Raw genomic sequence first — 21,625 nt, 5'->3', positions numbered from 1 at the left:
TATCTACTACCATATATTTCTCATACATACAAACTCGATATCTTTGTTAAGAGTAGATCAGCGATCGATGTAACTTACCAATAAAATCAGGAATGATACGACCATCACAAAATCTGCCAGTAGGAGGGTTGAAGAATGATTCACCATAAGGCGACCAATTAGCTTGGAATTGAGTAGTAGTGTTGATGTAGTTGTTATTCCCAGGATCAAAGAGAGAATCACCAAACACAAAGAGGGCTTTTTGTTTTTGAACTGATGATAATGTTCTCTCGTAGCTGCCAAAACACCCAAATGGTATGCCAATTATTAGAGAAAACCAAATGATGAGGATGATTAAACCCATCATTATCAACTCTAATTTTTGCAACTGCAATATAATTCTAGCTACTTGAAATAAACAAGAGATGTGTAGCTTTAGTTTCTTGAATTTTTTTATTCTACTGATTTTTTGAACTAAATAATTAAGAGTAACTGAGCTTTCTGTATTATTTTATTATTAAGTCGTCTTAAGAAAATATATAGTTGACCTGGGGGATACAAAAAATATCGAAAAATATAAATAAATTATTACTCCACTAGAAGACAAGAGTATGCCAGCAAATCAATTGATTATTGTAGTATTTATAATTTAATCTATAATACAAGTATAGGAGAAATACATGGTTTTATTTTTACCGAAGCTCCCTTTATTTATTCCTTAAATACAAATGGTTTTATTTTTACCGAAGCTCCCTTTATTTATTCCTTAAATACAAAGATAGATTTTAGGTGAAAATCCTAATAGTTTCTATTATGATCATGAGAAAATTCATTTTCTTAAATTTCAAATGATGGTATTTATATGGTAACTATCCTTATCGTCATTTTGAGTTTTTTAAGTGTTTTTTTTATAGCTTTTGTATATTATTTGACCGGTACTGGCCTTTTTAGGTGATCAAAAGAATATCGGATGAGCTTTTAAGGTTTGACCAAAGTCAACATTTATCAAGCTTGAAATCAAATCCTGATAAATCTCTATGATAATTGTTGACTTGGTTTGACAGTTGATTCAGGTTTCGGGGCATTCAATATTTGATTCGGGTTTCAAGGCATTCGAAAGTGATTCGGGTCATTGACTCTTGGATGGTGAAACTTTTTTCTCTTAAAAACACCTAAAATAAATCAATCCAAATAGGCTTGCAGTTGACTATTGATTCATATTTTTGACCGAGTATTACTCTAACTTATCATAGAGTAATGTAACAAGACAAAGCAACAGTTTTTTTGATTTCTTCTATTTAAATGAGTTCAAATAAAATGAAATACTATAATTTCTTTAAAAAATATACTTTTATCAGGAATAATTAATTTTTTTTTATGAAAAAAATTAACACATAACTTATTCTTAGTAAAAATTGAGGCCCCTAAAATTGGGACCTAAGACATATGCCTTATTTTTATAAGCATTGAGTCGGCAGTGGACTGGACATCAACAATACATAACTAAAATCTTAGTCTTATTTTAAAAATAATAATGTGGGTTAGAATTATTGAAATGAATAGCCTTAACCGAATGTATCTGATAATATAGAGCCCAAAGGGTATGCCCGTCCCTATTGAGGATTCCTACGAACATGAATTCTAGTTTTATAATAGGTCACTAGCCGCCTTTCTTATCTTATAGTTCATATACGACACTCAAGCATCATCAAATTTAAGTAAATCAAGATTAGGATACTTGAGAATATTTCTTCATGGAATTAAATATATCTGTCACGATCCAAAAATGGACGTGATGGAACTCGTCTAATCCCACCAAGATAAGTCAGCCTAAAACCCAACAATATCAAAGAAAAATGCGGAAATAAACAAATAATAACATAAGCATGAAAATACTTGGTATTTTTAAAAACAACCCCAAAACCTGGTTGTCATGTGTACAAGTCACTAATGTATAATAATAAATAGAGTTTGAAAGATAAAAACAAGTCTCAATGTCTTTATCTCTCGAATGGAACGAAACATAAGCAAGGAACAAGAGGGTCTGCCGGGATGACAAGTAGCTACATCTCAAGTATCCACTATAAAAACTTGGAAGTAGACAGAAGGAGGATAATCACATAGATCCGGGCTAGGAACCCACACAAGTGCAGAAGCAAGGAGTGAGTACCAAACAACATGGTACCCAACAAGAAATTCACTAAGCACAAGGTAAAACCAGATATAAAAAAAATGAGAACTCCTTCCATCCCAATCGAACCGCCACAACTATAACCTGCACAAAAATCAACCCAACCTAACAATTTACGATATACAACTCACAAGGTTTCATATAACAGTCCACCAGTTATATTTCATTAAATCACAAGTGTCAAGGTCATCAATCACAAGTATCAAAGTCAGCTTCATCAATCTCAAGTATCACGTTTATCAATCACGAGTATCAAGTCATCGGTCATAATAATCAAGTTTATCTATCACAATATCAATCGGGACTTATAGGGAACACCTATAGTCCATGCATCTGCTGGCAATGACCTCATCATCAATAACACTTGTCGATAATGACTTCGACATCAATAAAACTCGCTCGCAATGACCTTGGCATCAATTACACTCGTGCGATGACCTTGGCATCAATAACACTCATTGATAATGACCTCGGCATCAATAACACTCACCAAGAATGACCTCGACATCAATAACACTTACCAATAATGACCTCGACATCAATAACACTTACCGACAATGACCTCGTCATCAATAACACTCACTGGTAATGACCTCGGTATAATTACAATACATCTCATCATAGTTTTCCAGAACCGATGCAAATAGATGGGCGTTCACACAATAATGAGGAAATGAAAAATTCAAGTAATTCACATCCACAACAATAGTATCAAAGTATACATCAACCACCAATTCAATATCAACACTCAAGGCAATTCACAGAACTCAATATAATATTATCAACACATTGCCTCTTTCTTTAACCTCATTTCTATCATTAAGTTTATTCAATTTGATCAATTAACCCATCATCTCATTCCCATTACTCCCAAACTCAAACAACAAGGAGGATTCAAGATTCTACAAGTTTTAACAAGGTCTAAAAGTCCACTTGCCTTAATCAATCACAAATCAATCCAAGACTTAAGCTTTTCCATTCCGAACAATATTCAAATCAACACAATCTAGTCAAACAATGGAATTAACATGTAACACCCCTCAAAATAAAGTAGGATAAAGTAGAGCCTCACACGAATTTTATGCATTAATAACTTGTTAAAATAATGAAGAATAGCCTTGTAAGTCAGTTTTAAAGAGTTTGGAAGTCAAACGTCAAGGGACGACCAAGACGTTCAGAAACTAGTCTTTAACGTGTTGGTGTGTTCTAGTATGTTGTTCATGTTTTTATGTGTTTTTTAGGGTCTAAAATCAGTGGAGGTGACCCTAGTGTCTTAATAAATGTTTTTAGGGTCAAAATGTTCGGATACGACTCCCCAGGGCCACCATAAGGGTCCTTGAGGAGGACCCCAACCTTGGCCAAACAAGCTGCCAAGGCAACTTAAAGTTGTGCATTGAGGGAGTGGCTCTGCGTCGCGGACCTGCTCCACCCATGGCCAAAAGGTTTGGTCCGCGTCGCGGACTCTACTATCTCAGAATTTAATTTCCAGAAACTTGCGGGAACACCTCCGCGTCGCGAACTTGTTTCCCGACGAAATCTACGAAAATAGAACTCAAGTTTGACTTGTTTAAAAGGTCCAACTAAGTGAAGGGTAGTTTGGGGAATTATTATAAACGGTTATTATACCTATTTTAGGGTATTTTAAGTTGGTTAAATCCCCAAATGCCTAGAATTAAACCCCATTCTTCAAATTGACCCTTCCCTCTCAAAAATAGATTCTCTCAAAAACTCCATTGAAGACCTTGATGAAGCTCAAGCTAGAAGATGGGTTTTCAATTAATTTCTTCTTCAATTTAATGGGTCTTCAATAATTAAGGTATGGTAACTCTTGATTCTTGAATAACCTCTCATTCAAGAAGTTCTATCAAAGATTTTCAAAAGTGATTCAAAGACCAAAATTCCCAATTTTCAATCTAACCATGGGTCCTTTGTCAAACAATTTTATAAATCATTCTATTGATGAATTGATGTGGAATTAAGGTTTTTAAGATAGTTTTCAAAGGAATTCATGAAGAACCCATGATCCCCAAATTCTCAAAAATTGGCCTATGATATGGGTCTTCGTGAATATGATTTCTATTGGTGAAATTATGTTTAGATTAGATTGGATTGATGTTTCCTATGATTATCTATACTTATTCGTGTTGAATTGTTGGTATATTGATGAGTTGAGAATTATGGCCTTATGGGCAAAGTTATGGGTTGATTCCTTTGTTTATGGAATTGTACTTAGATTATGTTTATGTTATTGAATTACATTGTTGATTCCTATTGCTATCTATCTCAATTGATTATGAATTGTTGAGGATTGATCCATGGTGATCATGACTTGGAGAATTGGTAAGTTGACCTAACTTCTAGTCTATAGTATGGGAATCGATATTGTGTGGTTTGACCCACTTATGGTGGCGGTGTTTACTTCTTGTCTATCTATGCATGTTGAGATCATGGCCTTGAAGGCAATAGATGTGAAGTAAATTTATGATTATGATGCATATGTTTATGAAGTTATGCTAAGAAGGTTATGTATGAAGTCCTCAATGCTAGCATTATGTTTAAAGTGTGTTGATGATGAGGAGTATAATGTGAATGATAATGTTAGGGTTAAGGTGTGGTCTACATGATTGATTATGTTAAGTACTATTGTGGAATGACCCCTACCTATATGACCCCTATATGAATGTGTTATCATATACATGTTAGGAGTACCTATTCAATGTTGAATGTGTCATTGTCTCCTATGATGAAGTGTGGGTGTGGTGTAGAATCCCTAAAAGCTTTATATATGAATAGCTCATGATTTGGGGACATTGTGAATGTGTTGTGATCCCTTGAATGGAAGTGCACTCAATATCAATGTTGTTGCTATTATGTCACTATGAAGACCAATATGTACACACACACTCTACATGTATATCTATGAATATGATGTGTTATGGTGTCTATTGAAAGTTAACTCTTATATACACCCTTACATCTTATTATGCATGCAAAGTGTATGATTAGCAAGGTATGAATATGTGTGGTATAAAGGTGTTTATGTGAAAGGCTTTCTCACATATGTACACACATACATGAATGAATGAATAAGGTTTATGATAATCTAGTGAAAGTGAGTCTCTTGAAAGGTTTCCTCAATTGTACTCTAAACTAGATTATGTTATGAATATGGTATGACTATGTGAAAGGACATTCTCACATAATGTAGGTTCTATGATGAAAGGTCATTCTCATCTTAGAAACCTTTGAGCTATATGATATGAGGGATTAAGTCCCTAAAGCCTATTTTATGAACTAATGTTAAATAAAGGCTTAAAGATGTTTAAAAAGGGAGTATGGAGCTTAGCACCGAGTGAACATGAAAAATGAGAGTGGGGGCTTCACGTTTAGTAAGTCCGGCTTCCCACAAGAGAACTTTCACGTTTAGCAAGGCCGGGTTTCCAACATAGATGTTGTCTCATGAGATGGAAATCTCCACGCCTAGTAAGTCAAGGTTTTCTAGTAGCAATCTCCTTGTTCCATAACTACGTGCCCCCGTAGGTCTTAGCTTAGTGGATCCACTAGATAGCTATTATGCATGTAGGTCCTACCTTGGTAAGTAATACCCTCTCTTTTCGGTGTGGGAGTAGAACACCGGATTCCATGTAGCTCACATGGTCTCTGTCCGTTATGGCAATGTCTCCCGAAAGTTCAGTAATGAACTAAGATAAGAATGTGAACTCTACTCATGATTTCTTGAAGAGTTAATTAGTGTAGGTAGGACTATGGACCCTACTTATGCATTGCACAAGTGGACTCTAAGGGAGGTTATGATTAGGCTCTTTATGTAATGAAGACTATGGTCTATGTATGTTAATATGAAAGCATGTTAAAGTTGACTTTACTTATGTCAAGACATGAAGTATGATTATACATGTGAATTACACTTATGAATTTTTAATGGGTTTGCTTAGTATATGTGGGGGTATGGGACTCCATGTGTACATTGCACAAGTGATCTTGTGAAAGGGTTGTGAAGGTGGTTTACATATGATATGAACTAAATGGGTTATGACTAATGATGTAGTAAATGAATGAGTCCTTATATGATGTTATGAAGTATGTTGGTCTTATGTCTAATGTTAAATGAAGATGTTATGACTTGTTGAATATGATGTGCCTAGTCTATGGTGGCTTCCTAGGAATACTTGGTGTGAGTAGTATTATGAGATGCTACTTGCACATTGTACTAGTGTGAGTTGGGGGTTGTCTTAGGTGATGGTTCCTATGTGAAGACTATGTCTTATGGTATGCTTATGAATCTATGAATATGTGTGGTTGGATTGATGAAGGCTATATGTAAGTTCACCCTAGGTAACCTTAAGGTGATACATTGCACCAAGTATTCCCTATAGGTTGCTTGATGAAAGGATTTAAGATAAAGAAGAAGGTAATGTATTGTATGCATTGAACGTGCCTAAAATGTTATAAGTGGCTTTATGTGCTATTATGAATAGTTTCCATGTGTATGATGATATATGTGGATTTATGTTGTTCCTATGGAACTAAATGTTCTTGAAGTTTCTCTAAAAAGGCGTGATGCATAGTTTCCAACTAAATGTCCTTTTAAAAACATGTTTTTGCATGGTTATCATACTTAGTGCATTATTGTATTAACACAATAATGAAAATTGATTCAAAAACCCGATGTCAAAAATAAAGGTTGAATATGAAAATTGTTACATGAATATAATAACCATAACATTTGGAATCCATTGGTGAAAATCATTTCGAAAACAAAGGGGTATTCACCCCAAAATCACTATTTTAGTCAAAACCCCAAGTTCTTGAAAATTCTCCAAACACTATCATTCAAAATCTTTAATTTGATGTTAAAAACCACAATGATAATAGGGAATCGAAGGTTTGGGTTCACAAAGACTTACACAAAAGAATCACCACAAAAATTTCTTTGAAATCGCTCCACAAGAGTTTTGAAAGCTCAAAAAATGAAAAATGGGAAAGAAACCTCGCAATATCAAACCAAAACCCTTGCAGGTCTCGTTTTCACTTGCCCAAGATCACTAACACGAGCTTTACAAAGCGAAGGCTTAGTCGCGAAAGCGAACCCCACTTAATTGACCAGCCTCGCTTCCGCGAGTTGTCCATTCGCTAAAGCGAAGGTCGCGAAAGCGAAGGTTAGCCCTTCTAACCCTTCGCGAACGCGTGTGACCTCGTGAAAGCGAAGACCATTCGCGAACGTGAGGACTGCATCATCAACAACTATCAGTCAACACAAATATTTATGAATGGAGCCTTGGGATTCATTCAGAACCCCACACATATAAACCCAATATGCTACTCAAATAATCTTGACGTTCCAGACTCAATGAAACCATCAAAATACGAATCTGAGGTCCCCTTGATCTAAAATGGATTAAATTCACAAGAAACAAACAAAACACCTAAAAATGCTAAATCAAGCTCGGGACCTCTGAAAATTCAACCAACACCTCTTCTTGGCCTAAAATCATCCCCAAAAACTAACGGAGCCTAAAATTTTCCCCCCAAATCTAATGAAGCCTAAAATCATCCCCCAAATATAATGGAACTATCAGAAATCAAATTCGAGCATCCAAACTCTGAATGTTGGCCAAAATCAACCCAAAGGCAAATTTCTCAAAAAATTTCAACTCAGGAACTCAAATCCATGAAAAGACTCTAAATCTTAAACCGACGACGCTCATAGACAAAATTTCATATTTCAAGGCTGATGGAATTGACAGAATTATATTCTGAGACTCGAAACTTCAAAATAAACCAAAAACTACTTTTTAACAACTTTAACCTTTCAAAACTCTAAAATTTCCACAATTCATAACTTTTTACTCAAAATCTGTTTCACAAACTAACCAGAAATGACTCGGGGCAATCACTGGGAGGAGCAAAATAGAAATTTTGTAGAAATTTTTAAAGCGGGTCATTTCATTATCTACTATTAAAACCATGTTCTTTCTCAAACATAAAGTAAAATGAAATAAATGAAACCTCAAAAAACTGGGGATATTTGGCCTGCATATCTAACTCTGTCTTCCAAGTTGCCACTCTAACTGGACGGTGCTTCCACTGCACCTTAACTGAAGCAATCTTTATGGTCCTAAGTTTTCAAACCTGCCTATCCAGAATGGATATATGTTTTTTCTCAAATGACAAGTCTAGCCCCTACACTACCAAATCAAGCGAATGTACATGAGACTCATCTATCTGTACTTCGAAGCATGAAGACATGAAACACATATGCACAACTGACAAGCTAGGAGGAAAAGCTTGCTTATAGGCCACCTCTCCCACCTGGCTCAAAATCTCAAAAGGGCCAATGAATCTAGGGCTAAGCTTGCCATTCTTCTTGAGCCTCATCACACCCTTCATGGGTGAAATTCAGAGCCATGATCACCCTCTATAAATACTAAGGCTTGAACTCTTTGGTCTGCATAACTCTTATGTCTTCTTTGGACTGCCGATAGTCTACCCAAAATCATACGGATATGCTCCATGGCATCTCTTAGCAAGTTTGTGTATAAAGGGTCCATCTCAATCGAATTAAATCAACCAATCAGATATCTACACCATCTGCCATATAATGTCTCAAATGGGGCCATCTAAATACTGGAGTGATAACTGTTATTAGAGGAAAACTCTGCTAAGGGCAGATGTTGATCCCGCCAAGCACCAAAGTCAATCGCATATGCTCAAAACATGTCCTCAAACACTAGAATCGTCCGCTCGGACTGCCCGTCTGATAGAGGGTGAAACAATGTACTCATATATAACTGAGTACCCAAATTATGTTGTAAGGCTCTCCAAAAGTGGGATGTGAATAGTGCACCTCAATCAGAGACAATGGAAGTAGGCATACTATGAAGTCGGACTATGTGACTGAGGTAAAACTAGGCTAATTTCTCCTTCGTATACTTCACCCGAACTGGGATGAAATGGGTGGACTTGGTCAACCTATCGACGACCACCCAAATAGAGTCATAACCACCAACGTAGTAGGCAAACCTACAACAAAATTCATGGTGATATATTCCCACTTCCAAGTAGGAATATGAATGATCTCCAACACACCTCAGATCGGTGGCGCTCACACTTGACCTATTGGAAAGTCAAGAATTGAGACACAAAATCTGAAATATCCCTATGCATACCACACCACTAGTTTTGCTGACTTAGATCATGTGTCACGACCCAGGGGTACCCCCTTGACGTAACACGTCGTACTTGACTCCGAAGGGATCTCATACAAGCCCTTATCATAATCATAAACATGGAGTCATAGAAATGATACGGAATTTAAAACTTTTACAATCGATGTCAACTTCTTTTTCATAAACAAAAATAAGAGTCTAGACCTAGTCTCAATCACCATCTAGTACAATAGAGAATACAATTAGGGTCAAGCCCTTTACATCAATAAAGTCTCAAAAATAGAAAGTACAATAGGAGCTAGAAATGAATAATGTCTTGTCCTCGAACCATGAGGACTCACCAAGCTTAGGGAATAGTCAACCCAAGCTTCACTTAAAAGAAGAAGTACGTCTCAACGTCTGGAACCTACACACATAGTAAATGTAGAAAATATGGGTTAGCACAAATAATGTACTAAGTATGGAAGCCATGCATAAAAATCCTTAAAATATGCATAAAAGGGACATTTAGTTGAAATCATGCATTTATCAAGTTTGAAAGCCATTATGCACATTTATGAAGAAACATAAGTCAAACCAACAGATAAGAAACCCAAAGCCATACTAGTGCAATGCAAAGTTAAGATCACATAACCCTACCAAACGCTAAGTATCACATTTAGGTCATCAAGAACATCCATATCTTACTTTTGCCTCATCCATAACCAATATACATAAGTTAGGAGTTATTCATGATCATAACTTATAACAAGTAAAGTCAACCTTGACATCCATACATATCTTGTATACATAATCCATAAGTCTTCAAAACATAAGAGAACCTCACCATAACCCCTCTTAAAGTCTACTTGTACAATGCATAAGTGAAGTCTCATACCCCCACTCATACAAAATAGTACCTCTTAAGAAGTCATAATTAAAGTCCATGTTCTAATCATAGTTCATATTCGTATCGTATAGTGAAAATAGCCTTAACCGACATAGACCATGTGAGCTATATGGAATTCGGTGTTCTACCCCCACACCGAAAAGAGGTGTCCTACTTGCCTAAGGTGGAACATACATTTTATCCTTTAGGTGGATCCACTAGCTAAAGACCTATGTGGGCACATAGTTATGGGATAATGAGTTTCCTACTAGAAATCCTAACTACTAACGTGGAGGTTTCCATCTCATGAGATAACCATATTGGGAACCCAACTACTAGCGTGAAGGAACCCATCTCATACTCATATCCACTCGGTGCTAAGAATAATTCTATTTTAGAATTCATATTATATCTTTACTTAAGTTCATGTTCATGAGAGAATGTACTAGGCACTCAAACCAACATACATCATAATAGCTCATAGATTCAATAGGTGAGGATGTCCTTTCAACCTTAGAATTATCAACATGTGATTAAACCTTTCACAGCATATTCATAGTGTGTTCATGAGAATGACCTTTCAATCAACACAACAAACTCATTATAAACATACATACATACTTCATGCATAACCAAGTGTAAGGGTATAGGGAAGAAGGATCTTGCATCAATACCACAATTACACAATAGTCATAGGATCATCACTATCTAAGTGAATCAAAAGTTCATATACAATCCTTATTAACATGTATAAACCATAACAAATTGCCTTTCAAAGCTATGAATCAAGATCAACCTTACCTTCTAGAATTACCACATTAGATAGAGGGATATCATGATTCAACAACTTAATCAATGTAAACATAATCAATTGTCAAGCTCCCATCATCAATCAAGCCATACCATAGTTCATAATTAGGAAGAAAGGGGAATAATGGGTCCAAGGGAGATTTTCATCTTAATTCAATAATACTCCAACATTCCAATCATAAATCATCATAATCAACCATAATAAGCCATACTTAAACAATCGAAAACGTTTTGGAAGAAGACCCATGACAATAGATTGAAAACTCTAGGTTTGGGGGATTTGGAATCTTAAAAACATAGTTTGAAGGGGCTCTTTAGGTGATAGCTACCCAAATATGAAAAGCATCCATACTTTGACTAAGAAACTCCAAGAAATTTGGGGAAGAACATTTGGAATCTACAAACCCTAGCTTCAATGGCTCATATCTTCTTCTTTGTGTTTAGAGAGAGAAATTTGAGAGAAGAGAAAGTTTTTGATTTGATTTGGGTGTTTGAGTATATGACTTAGAATAATGGATTTTGACTTAAAAACAACCCATATACTTCCCCTAAAAATACCCAAAACAATGCCACTTTAATTGGACTAAAAAGGACATTACTTAGTTGACCCTCATTTAATGGCCCCTCGTCAGGGATCAAGAGCCACCCTTCAGGAGCCGTGGTGTGGACCACGACCCGTGCTCCTTCCAGTAATGGTGAGGCAGTGTCCTTAATTTTAAAACACAAGGACTATTCGCCCAAGTCATTTTCACGGACCCTTCACGAGTCGTGGTGATGACCATGATCCATGGTCACCCTAGTGAAGGGTGAGTCAGTAGCTAGGCTACTTCATGCCCCCTAGCCCCCATGCCTAAGTCTCCTTTACGAAGGGCTCCATGAGCTATGGTCCCTTCCGTGAAGACAGTGGCTAATGTTTGGGGATGCCATTTTTCCAAGGCCAAGGAGGCTTCACGAGCCCTTTCATGAGTCGTGGAGTGGACCACGATCTATGGTCCCATTCGTGAAGGTAAGGCAGTGTGCTCCTAGCTAGGGGCAGCCTTGGCTTGGCCCCTTTGCCTTGGCACTTGCCCCTTGGCCTTGACTCAAATAGACATTTTGTCAACCTTAAATGACTCACTAACATTCGGGGAGTCTTTTATGATCTTTACCCTTACGTTTATGCTCTAGTTTAACCTACCATTTTTCCGAGTGTTACATTATGATACATCTTCACTGATCCCAGATGGATGGAATATCGAGAACAATAAGCCTCCTCAAGAATCAATCTAATCAACTCTCCTTCCTTGGGCACACAAATCCTGCCTCCAACCCCTAAGACACAGTTAAAATCAAGGATAACCTCATTTGCTTCCATACTTAACACTTTGTCTTGAATGAGACACAATTTCTCATCATCAAACTGGCGTTCGTGGATCTGCTCAACTAAGAAAGATCAAGTCTCTTTGAAAGTAATCAAACCACCACTCTCCTCAGAATTTTGTAGACGAGACTGTTGTAACCTCTGAATATTTCTAGCCAATGGTCTTTCCTCAATACTAATAGCATCAAGACTCTCCATACTATAAGTCTTCCTACTCAAAGTATTGGCCACCACATTGGCCATTTCTGGATGATACAAGATGGTGATATCATAGTCCTTCAGTAACTTAAGCCATCTGCGTTGCCTCAACATCCCTCTGCCTCAAGAGTGTGATATCATAGTATTTTATATTATTTGTGTATTTTATATTTTAATTATACAATTTTGTTGTATATAGTCTCTTTCTGTACTTAAATGATCTTGTACCGGTGACACCACATTCGAGGTTTAATTCTCATATATATTTGTCTTTCTTGGTCACTTCTGGACCCATTTTTAATTTGTATATTTTTTTTTATCATTATATACATATCTATGCTATGATCCTATTCTATGTTTATTTTCTCCCACATTTATATTCTAGATATATCTATTGCTTGTTGTTTGTCTTGCATACTGGAGTTGATGGTAGGTGTCATCATGATCCAATTTTGGATCGTGACATTTAAGTTCTGGATCCATTTTATCTTGACGCCCAATTTCATGTCACGTGTCAAGTTGATAACTTGACATCCCAATCAACTTCAAGACCACAAGATGATGTCACGTGTTCATATGATTTGACAATCTCAATCAAATTCAAGAACCAGTCAAAAGTAGTATTAAGTACTTCCACTTTTGTCAAACTCTTTATGATAAATGACTATCTCTTTTGAACACTTTACTTCTATTATCTTGTTTGATATATGCTAAATGGCTTGTGTAGGGCCTCTCGAGGCCTTATACGCCATGTCACGTTTAAGGTGTTCTTTGGATCGTGACAAGCATACTAGATAGAGACAATTTTTCTGTAAATTTTATCCTTAACATTAACTATCCATTCATAATTAGAAATTGAAGAATAGTGATCTAATAAATACCAAAAAATTCATCTTGAAATTAATATGAGTTTTGATTGCTTCGCTAACTATTCTGACACTCACGTTAATAATTTTTTTTAGATAAATCAAATAAGTGAATCAAAGTAATTATTACTAATAGAAAGACATGAAAAATGTGAAGTGGTGAGCTCACATGAAGTGTATGACTAAACATTCACATGGTTAGTAAGTGTATTATTCATGCGTATATGTTATAAAAGCCCCAAACTTGAAGAAAACACTCAATCCTCATAATCATGACAACTTCTCTTCCCGAATATTTAGCAGAGGATAACGTAAGTGAAGAGTGTAAGAAATTGATCTCTATCCTACCAAAAGAAAAAGGATGGGTTAGATCAGTCTACAATTATCAAGGTTTTTGGACATCACTAAAATTTCTTCAAGGTGTGATTGCATGTCAACAACACTTTCAAGCTCAAGATAGTGATATCATTCTTGTTACAACTCCAAAATCAGGAAGTACTTGGTTAAAATCACTTTTATTTGCTCTAGTGAATCGGGTGAAACATCCTCTTTTTGAACCTAATCACCCTTTACTTGTCGAGAACCCTCATGTTCTTGTTCCATTCTTAGAGCATACACTCTATATTGATGGTCAAGTCATTGATTTTTCAACCTTCACTTCACCTAGACTCTTGGCAACTCATGTGCCCTTTGCTTCATTGCCAAAATCAGTCCAGGATTCAAAAACCAAACTTGTTTACTTATGTAGGAATCCTAGGGACACTTTTATTTCTATGTGGCATTTTGCAAACAATTTATTACTTCATCACAAAGATACTAATTCCATTGAAGAAATGTTTGATCTTTTTTGTAAGGGGGTGAGCCTTTACGGTCCATTTTGGAATCACGTGTTGGATTATTGGAAACAAAGCTTAGAAAATCCTAACAAAATACTTTTCTTAATGTATGAAGAGATTAAAAAGAAACCAAAAATTCAGCTTAAACGCTTGGCTAAATTCTTGGAATGTCCATTTTCCATAGAGGAAGAAAATTCAGGAGTGGTGGATGAGATATTAAAAATGTGTAGCTTTGAGAATTTGAGAAATTTGAAGGTGAATACACATGGAAAATTTTCAACTGGAGAGCCATATAAAGTGTTCTTTCGTAGAGGAGAAATTGGAGATTGGAAGAATTATTTTACTATAGAGATGATCGATAAACTCAATCATATCATTGAAGAAAAGTTTCAAGGGTCTGGATTAAAGTTTTCGTATGTTTGATTATACATTAATATGCTATAAAATGCAATTATTTATTTTGAAAATCAATGCTGAAGTAGTTTTGTTTGAGAGTAATGTAACAAGGACAGACACCAAAAATTCGATTGTTGTAATACTATTTTAACTGTTCATTACTCAATTTTATTGCAAATTTAGTATTAAATTCATATTTCTTTATTTTTTCACAAGAAGTCATCTTTTTTTTAGTACTACAGTAGTGTTAATCAAGTTGGAGGAATTTAATTTTTCTTTTTGATTTTGAGATTATTATTTAAGTCCACTAGTATTACTATAAATGCCAAATAAAAAATTTAAGCCTCAAATATTATATATAACTAGATAACTAAACCGCGCTTCGCGTGGTAATCCATGACCTCATTAAGATTATAAATGATCATTTTCTAATATTTGAATCTTAGAAGTTTGGTATTTTCAGATATATTAAGAACTTGAAAGATTGTAAAATTCTTATTAATGTAACACCCCAAAAATTTCTAAGTTAAGACGCGGACCATTCTTCATTTGTGAATAAGATCGTACCGGGTGATTCTTAAATTGCCCATATGTGTAAAGGTCAAATTTTTAGTGCAAGAATGAATTAAGGTCACTAGAATCCCCTAGCAAAAAGTTGAGTTGAAAGTTTCCATACCGATTAAGTTTTGATGTTAGATTCTATTTGAGTCAAATTCAAACGACCATTTTTCTTAGAATTTAAAGAGTTACATGACCCATAACCTATCAAATTAAAGGTATTTGAATCTTCTTTCCAACGCCACCAATTTTGCAACAATCCAAATTTCTAGTAAAAAGTTATAACTATTTTAGTAACCTACAAGTGTTGCCCGACATCTCTAATGACCGAAATAAATCTCTAGGAGATCCAAATCATCATGCAACATGAAAATACACTATTGAAGGCTCTTGAAGCGCAGAGAAATTTAGGAGAGAAGAATCAAGAAAACAATAGAATTATACTCATAAGATTCATGAATAAAAGGTACTTTTTAAATTTATTTTCATTGCAATTAATTTGAAGCAAACAATTACATCAAGAGATGTCCATATTCTAAAAAGTAAATGCAGTATTATTTTAGTTTGTGAGTTGAAGTAGAAATGTATGCATACAAGTTGGAGGAGGAAGCTATAGAGAGATAGTCTTATTCCCAAAATAAATAAATAATAGTGCACGCCAATTTTATGGTGGATTTAGCCTGAAAATTCGAAAAAAGATTTTAGGCCATGAGGTTTAGTGACATGCGGATCGCCATGCCATAACAGTTTAGCAGACTGTTGGTAGGTGGATTGTGAGGGATGTGAAGCATCAAAAAATACATAATCTTTGGGATTTTTGCAAAGTTGGTACTCTTTAACTTGCCTCTTTCCTCCACAACTGTTAATTCCTCGAAAGGGTCCTGTACCACAACATGCCTTCTTTGATACTTCAAACCCTGCACAAACATGAAAATCCATGATATATATTAGTAAATCACAAAGAGCATCGATAGAGTCAGTACATCAAAAATGATCTTTAGCGTCAATTAATCAACATCAATAGCTTAATTGCCACTAAATATGTATTTTTAACGGTAATTAACACTCTTTGTACATGTCCCTAAAGCCTTTAGCGACACTGGATCTATATAATGACACTTAACTAATGCTGGTAAAGACGTTAGCACTCTTCTATTTATTGCCGCTAAAAGTTATTTTTGTTGTAGTGAGTATCGATCACTTCAAGCCAAGTAAAAATAAAACTTACCAAATTTCAAAGGATGGTTGATTCTTTGATCAATTACTTCATATAGATCAAACAATGTATACTTAAATCCTGCTAATTCATCTTGTAATTTCTTCATCGTTTTCGGAAGAGCCAAAGTATGCATTTTCAGTAGCTCATTTAGTTCATTTATGCATTCACCACTCTTGTTTTGTTGAAAGGTAAAAGCCCTAGCACCTGGAAAACAACCTAAGGGAATCAAAGTAAATATGGCAAATTTTCTTCCTCCTTTCTTGTAAATTTCCTGTTACAATACATAATATTAGTCACAATACTTAATTATATAGAAGGGAAATATATCCGAACTTTGACCGAAATTGTTGTAACAATACCGAACTTTAGAAAAAATCTTTTACCCTTGCACTATTTAATAGTGTATTTTAAAGGTATATATGTGCCCACGTGGACACGTTACTATTTATAATAATGCAATATTTATGATGTCCACGTGGACACATATATACCTTTAAAATACACTATTGTATAGTGAAGGGTAAAAGGTCCTCCATAAAGTTTGGTATCGTAACAACAATTTCGGCCAAAGTTGAAGTATTTTTCGGACCCTTTTCCCTTTATAGAAAGATATTTACATTCAAATGCTAGTTATATATATATATACCTTCAAAACGGATGTGAAATTTGATAATACCATTTCTACAAATTGTTGTTTAGGATATGGAAAGTGAATTAAATCAGGGCTACTTCGAAAAGCTTCACCATAATCAACTGTTCCAGTACTAAACATGTAAACAGCATTTGAGATGAGTTTTTTGGACTGCTTGTCTCCCACTTTATTATTTAACAATTTTTTCACCTTCTTGAAATATTTCAATTGTGTTTTAAGGTTTATTACCTGCAAAATTAAGAATAATGTTTTTAGTGTGCCTGCTACATGAATATTCACAAATATTTATTTTTTGTTATATAAGTACTAATTAGTTTCACAAAGCTTCATAATATTGGACTATTACATACTTAAATGATGTTACATGGATATTGACATATGAGGCTCCTCTTCATTATTCAATCTCTTAATTTCCCTAACTCCTGGATGGAAGTCACATGTATTTCATAATTAAAAATTACAGGTTAAGATTTGTTCTAACTGTTCCCACTAAGCATTAGATGACTATTTTTCTAGGATTCAGTCCTAGCAAATGCAATGCAGTGAAAAACGTTAGCAGACTATATATGTGGTCGTAAGATTTCCAAACAGTTAGTTTACTTTATATCTAACAAGGTTAAGGCGTGATCTAGAAAATGAAAATAGCGAGATCTGAAGTCCCATCAAATAAAAAGTTTAAAGATGAAGACTCGGTTCGACACGAAATCATGTTTGATGCGAATGTAAGGAAGAACTGAGGAAAATAATTTCGTAAATGTACAAAAAGAAAATATTTGTTCAAATAAGAAGAGTTGGTAATAAATAGAAAAAGTGAACTTTATTGTTTTGCTAAAACTTTTTATTTCACAAAAAAAAAAAGGAGTCATAACTAAGCTCTTTTTATTGTTTGTTATATGTGAAAGTTGCTCTATTTTATAATATAAATTTGGCCCAAAATAAAAAAGTAATGAACATGATCATTGCATCGAAATAAGATGCAATGACCATTAAATATTTTTCTTTGACTAAAAATAATGATATTCTAAAGAAATTTAGTTGATTTTGGACTAAAAATTACACAGTAAAATAAGTGGTCATTGTTATTGCATGAAAAAATAAATAGTTCAAAACTAGTTTTTTATTTGGCTAAAGTAATAGAGTTTGGCCATTTTTTTCCTCTTCAAATTGGCCCTTGATCTAATCTAAAGAACAAAACGAACATAGCATATCCAATCCAACAGTATATATAGTCCTACATATCTAAAACATAGGCCATTTTGGAACATGAAAACATGTATTATCCTCTATAGACTATATATGTGTTTTATTTTATTTGTAAGGTGTAGATTTATACATAGAGTATACTCAACATAGTTTGTAAAACGACAAAAAATGTTAGCTTCTTTCCAGCAAAACCGTTTTTTGTGAGTCACTAATATATACAACTAATAACTTCATCATAATATATGTAAATTAAGGTGATGGAAGGTGGCACGAAGCTTCCTATTTCCTTGTTACATTATTGTCTCTATATAAAAAAAAACTAGAATACTACTTTTACATGTAATGTCCATTTCCTCATGCATAATATCACCAAATTAAAAAGATCATTTTACTATGTTACCAAATACCAAAGAATCAATGTCATTCTCAAGCAGAAAGAGTAGTGTGAATGTGAGGGTTCCGCCAGTTAGAGGAAGAATCAAGAGACGAATATTTGCTACTGTTTTTCATGAATTCAAGCGATGTTCGAGTAAACACATATATAGGTGGTTGCATTAAGAGAACGAGGCAAGATTTTTATCCTGAAAATTCATCTTCTACTATATATACAACGTAATTTTTATGTAAATTAAAGATGGCTTGACCCCCGGCCCTCTAGCTCCAACCCTAGCTAGTTGTATACAGGGAATTGAAATTTATCAACTTTGAGTTTGTTTTGTTTTCTTTCTTTTTCAACTAGTATTTGGAGCCTCTAAAATTATACCGTGGGAGTTATCTTAAAATGCATTTTTAGTTTTACCTTAATTTGGCTAAGGTGAACATATATGATTAAAGGCAGTTAATGCTGTATACTGTAACATCTTAAATGCTGAAATTATATGTTTTGGATATAAATATAATAAAAATTTGTTGTGATTTATTTTTTAAACAAGTGTTTGAATCGACCAATCGACCCTTTTTTATTTGTAAAAATTGACTTAGTTGCCATTAAAGTTGTAATTTCCACCTAATGTCTGACTAAATTTAGATCATGGCCCATTACTTATAAAAACATAAAAAGTCAATCGTTAAATTTGAAACGACCAACGAATTTTGGATAGTTTCAACTTATAACGCTTACCTAAACTGGCAAAACACAAACACCAAATGAAAGCAGGAGTAATAATTAGTAGATCGAAGAAAAAAACACAAAAACATTTTGTCCATGTGTTAGAAAAATTAAACGACTTACATGACCACGGTTGGTTTCTACGAGAGAACCAGATAAGCTTGAAGCAAAATTGACTCCATCAATAAATCCTTCCTTGTCAATTTGGAAATAAGATGGAATGAGTGGCAAATTAGCGTATTCCGCTACAAACAATAACACAACAGACCATAAGTTACATCTCCACAACTTCAATAATCAACTATATATATATATATAGATATGAGAAAAATGATAAATATACTTCCGAATTATAGTAAATCGTATCCAAATACCCTCCATCATACTTTTGGGATATTGCTGTCCTGCAGTTGAAAAACTAGAGTATATATATACTCTTTATACTAACAGACATACACGTGCCATAATTTTATCCACCGACCCGACGTTTATTAAATATTGGATCGACGGATAAGATTGTGCTACGTGTCCCTATTTAGTCTTCCGTTAGAGTGAAGGGCATATATGCTCTAGTTTTTTAACGACAGGGGCATCAATGTCTCAAAAAGTATGACGGAGGGTATCTGTCTACGATTTTCGATAGTCTGAAGGTATATTTGTCCATTTTCCATATATATATATATATATATGAAAGAAAGATAAATATACCCCCAAATTATTGTAAATCGTATGCAGATACTCTCCGTCAGACTTTTGGGACATTGATGCCTATTTTTGGCTAGCTAAATCAACATGTACGATTGAGCCGACAAAATCAAGATATGTCGTATTTTTACAACTTAGATTAGATTAATACAATTTTATATTAATTGAATTTGAATTTTATAAGAATTTATACACTTGCCCTTATTTGACCGGCTCCAACAAGTCATCTCCGGGCCTCTTTTTAATATTACTATCATTTATCACCTTTCTATGCAAATGTCTCTTTTTGAGGACCTCTAATTCATATTTTTAAAAGTAGGGTAAATATAGCTCTAAGAAAATTATCCAATCGGTCAATGTTATATTCAGGTCTAATGTTTGTTTATATATATCAATCTTATCTATAAAATATTAGACTGTTGTCTAGCATTTATAATAACATGTAAAATTTTAGAGCATAAACTAACATTTTTCCATAAGATTTTCAGTTTGTTGAAATGAATCAATTTGCAAAAGAAATATATTCTAAAAGATAGTCATTTACTAAATAGAAGTCGAAAGAAAGAGACAAGTTAGTGAAAATTTCTGATATTTAATTATTCTACGTATGGGTTTTTAAAATGACATGGTTACTGTATAAAAGAAAAAAAAAATTGACTTGGAAAGAAATGACTTCTAATTATGTACAAAGAGTGTTAATAACTTGTAATAATATATACTAGTAGTATTGTTTAGTTGCTGAAATTGATGATCTTACTTACCTATAAAATCAGATATGAGAAGCCCATTAGAAGGTCTACCAGTTGGATATTTGAAGAATGATTCACCATAAGGCCACCAATTTGATTGAAAGTCACTAGTAGTGTTGATATAATTATTATTCCCAGGATCCAGTATCGAATCACCGAACACAAAGAGGGATGCAGATAGTTTTCTATTGCACTCAACACACCCTAATAATACTATTGCAACCAAAATGCAAATGAAGCCATGAAACAAGTTTGAGTTGATAGCCATTTGAGGAGTACCTATTGACTTTCTATAGCTACATATATATACACTACATGTCAACAAGCTGCTACCCTCATGTTTCATGAGTTTTATATTTCCCATCATGGATGGCTGCTTAACAAAATATATAAGAATGACTTATTAATCTTTTTAGTCTGTTTAAAAAAAGAATTACTATATCTTTTCTTTTTTGATAATACTTTAATTTTAGCTTTTCATTGATATGTTTTAAATGCCACAAGATTGAAAGACATTTTGATATAACTTAAATTTTGAATTAACCACAAAATTGAAAAATATTCTTTATTTTCTTAAACTCCATATCAACTGTCAATTCAAACTAGGTCATTATTTTTAAAATGGAGGGAGTAGTTACTTTTTATGTCCCTTCTTTCAAGGGTCAAACACAACTAGTTCCCAATTTTAAATCAAATCTCATACCAGATGACTTAGATATCCTGAGGCATAGGCAATTATA

At 34.2% G+C, this 21,625-nt stretch overlaps 4 protein-coding genes across 4 annotated transcripts in view; 1 reads left to right on the top strand and 3 right to left on the bottom strand.

Moving 5' to 3' along the window:
• The window catches only part of LOC125844868 (GDSL lipase-like), a 20,228-nt gene extending 19,786 nt beyond the window's left edge, over nucleotides 1–442 (bottom strand). Inside the window, exon 1 of the mRNA XM_049524226.1 lies at nucleotides 79–442. Within this exon, the coding sequence (XP_049380183.1) occupies nucleotides 79–346 (268 nt within the window). The 5' untranslated portion in view covers nucleotides 347–442. The remainder of the gene's footprint in view (nucleotides 1–78) is intronic.
• The window catches only part of LOC125844869 (immune-associated nucleotide-binding protein 9-like), a 947,253-nt gene that overhangs the window by 458,179 nt on the left and 467,449 nt on the right, over nucleotides 1–21,625 (bottom strand). The gene's annotated exons all lie outside the window — the stretch shown is intronic.
• LOC125845880 (GDSL esterase/lipase 2-like) lies at nucleotides 11,350–21,153 on the bottom strand. The gene is made up of 6 exons (XM_049525373.1): nucleotides 20,898–21,153; nucleotides 19,555–19,676; nucleotides 17,115–17,348; nucleotides 16,478–16,739; nucleotides 15,930–16,166; nucleotides 11,350–11,432 (listed from the first exon to the last, which is right to left on the bottom strand). Exons 1-6 carry the CDS (start codon nucleotides 21,151–21,153, stop codon nucleotides 11,350–11,352), a joined length of 1,194 nt encoding a protein of 397 aa, XP_049381330.1.
• LOC125844870 (cytosolic sulfotransferase 5-like) lies at nucleotides 13,732–14,806 on the top strand. The gene is made up of 2 exons (XM_049524229.1): nucleotides 13,732–13,881; nucleotides 14,314–14,806. The coding sequence occupies exons 1-2, from the start codon at nucleotides 13,732–13,734 to the stop codon at nucleotides 14,716–14,718; spliced, it is 555 nt and encodes a 184-aa protein (XP_049380186.1). The 3' UTR covers nucleotides 14,719–14,806.

This window comes from Solanum stenotomum, chromosome 11 (assembly GCF_019186545.1).
Source record: "Solanum stenotomum isolate F172 chromosome 11, ASM1918654v1, whole genome shotgun sequence".
NCBI classification, from domain to species: domain Eukaryota; kingdom Viridiplantae; phylum Streptophyta; class Magnoliopsida; order Solanales; family Solanaceae; genus Solanum; species Solanum stenotomum.
Note: the sequence above shows the minus strand (reverse complement) of the source record. Positions and strands in the feature narration are given on the sequence as shown.

Excerpts from the sequence above, each read along its gene's own strand:
- LOC125844870 (XM_049524229.1), top strand. The coding sequence starts at position 13,732 with ATGACAACTTCTCTTCCCGAATATTTAGCAGAGGATAACGTAAGTGAA. Across the intron at positions 13,882-14,313 it reads CACTAAAATTTCTTCAAGGT|GGGGTGAGCCTTTACGGTCC; the intron begins GTGATTGCATGT and ends CTTTTTTGTAAG.
- LOC125845880 (XM_049525373.1), bottom strand. The coding sequence starts at position 21,153 with ATGGCTATCAACTCAAACTTGTTTCATGGCTTCATTTGCATTTTGGTT. Across the intron at positions 19,677-20,897 it reads TCTCATATCTGATTTTATAG|CGGAATACGCTAATTTGCCA; the intron begins GTAAGTAAGATC and ends TATTGTTTGTAG. Across the intron at positions 11,433-15,929 it reads ATCTTTTTTCGAATTTTCAG|ATTCCAAATGTTCTTCCCCA; the intron begins GCTAAATCCACC and ends TAGGGTTTGTAG.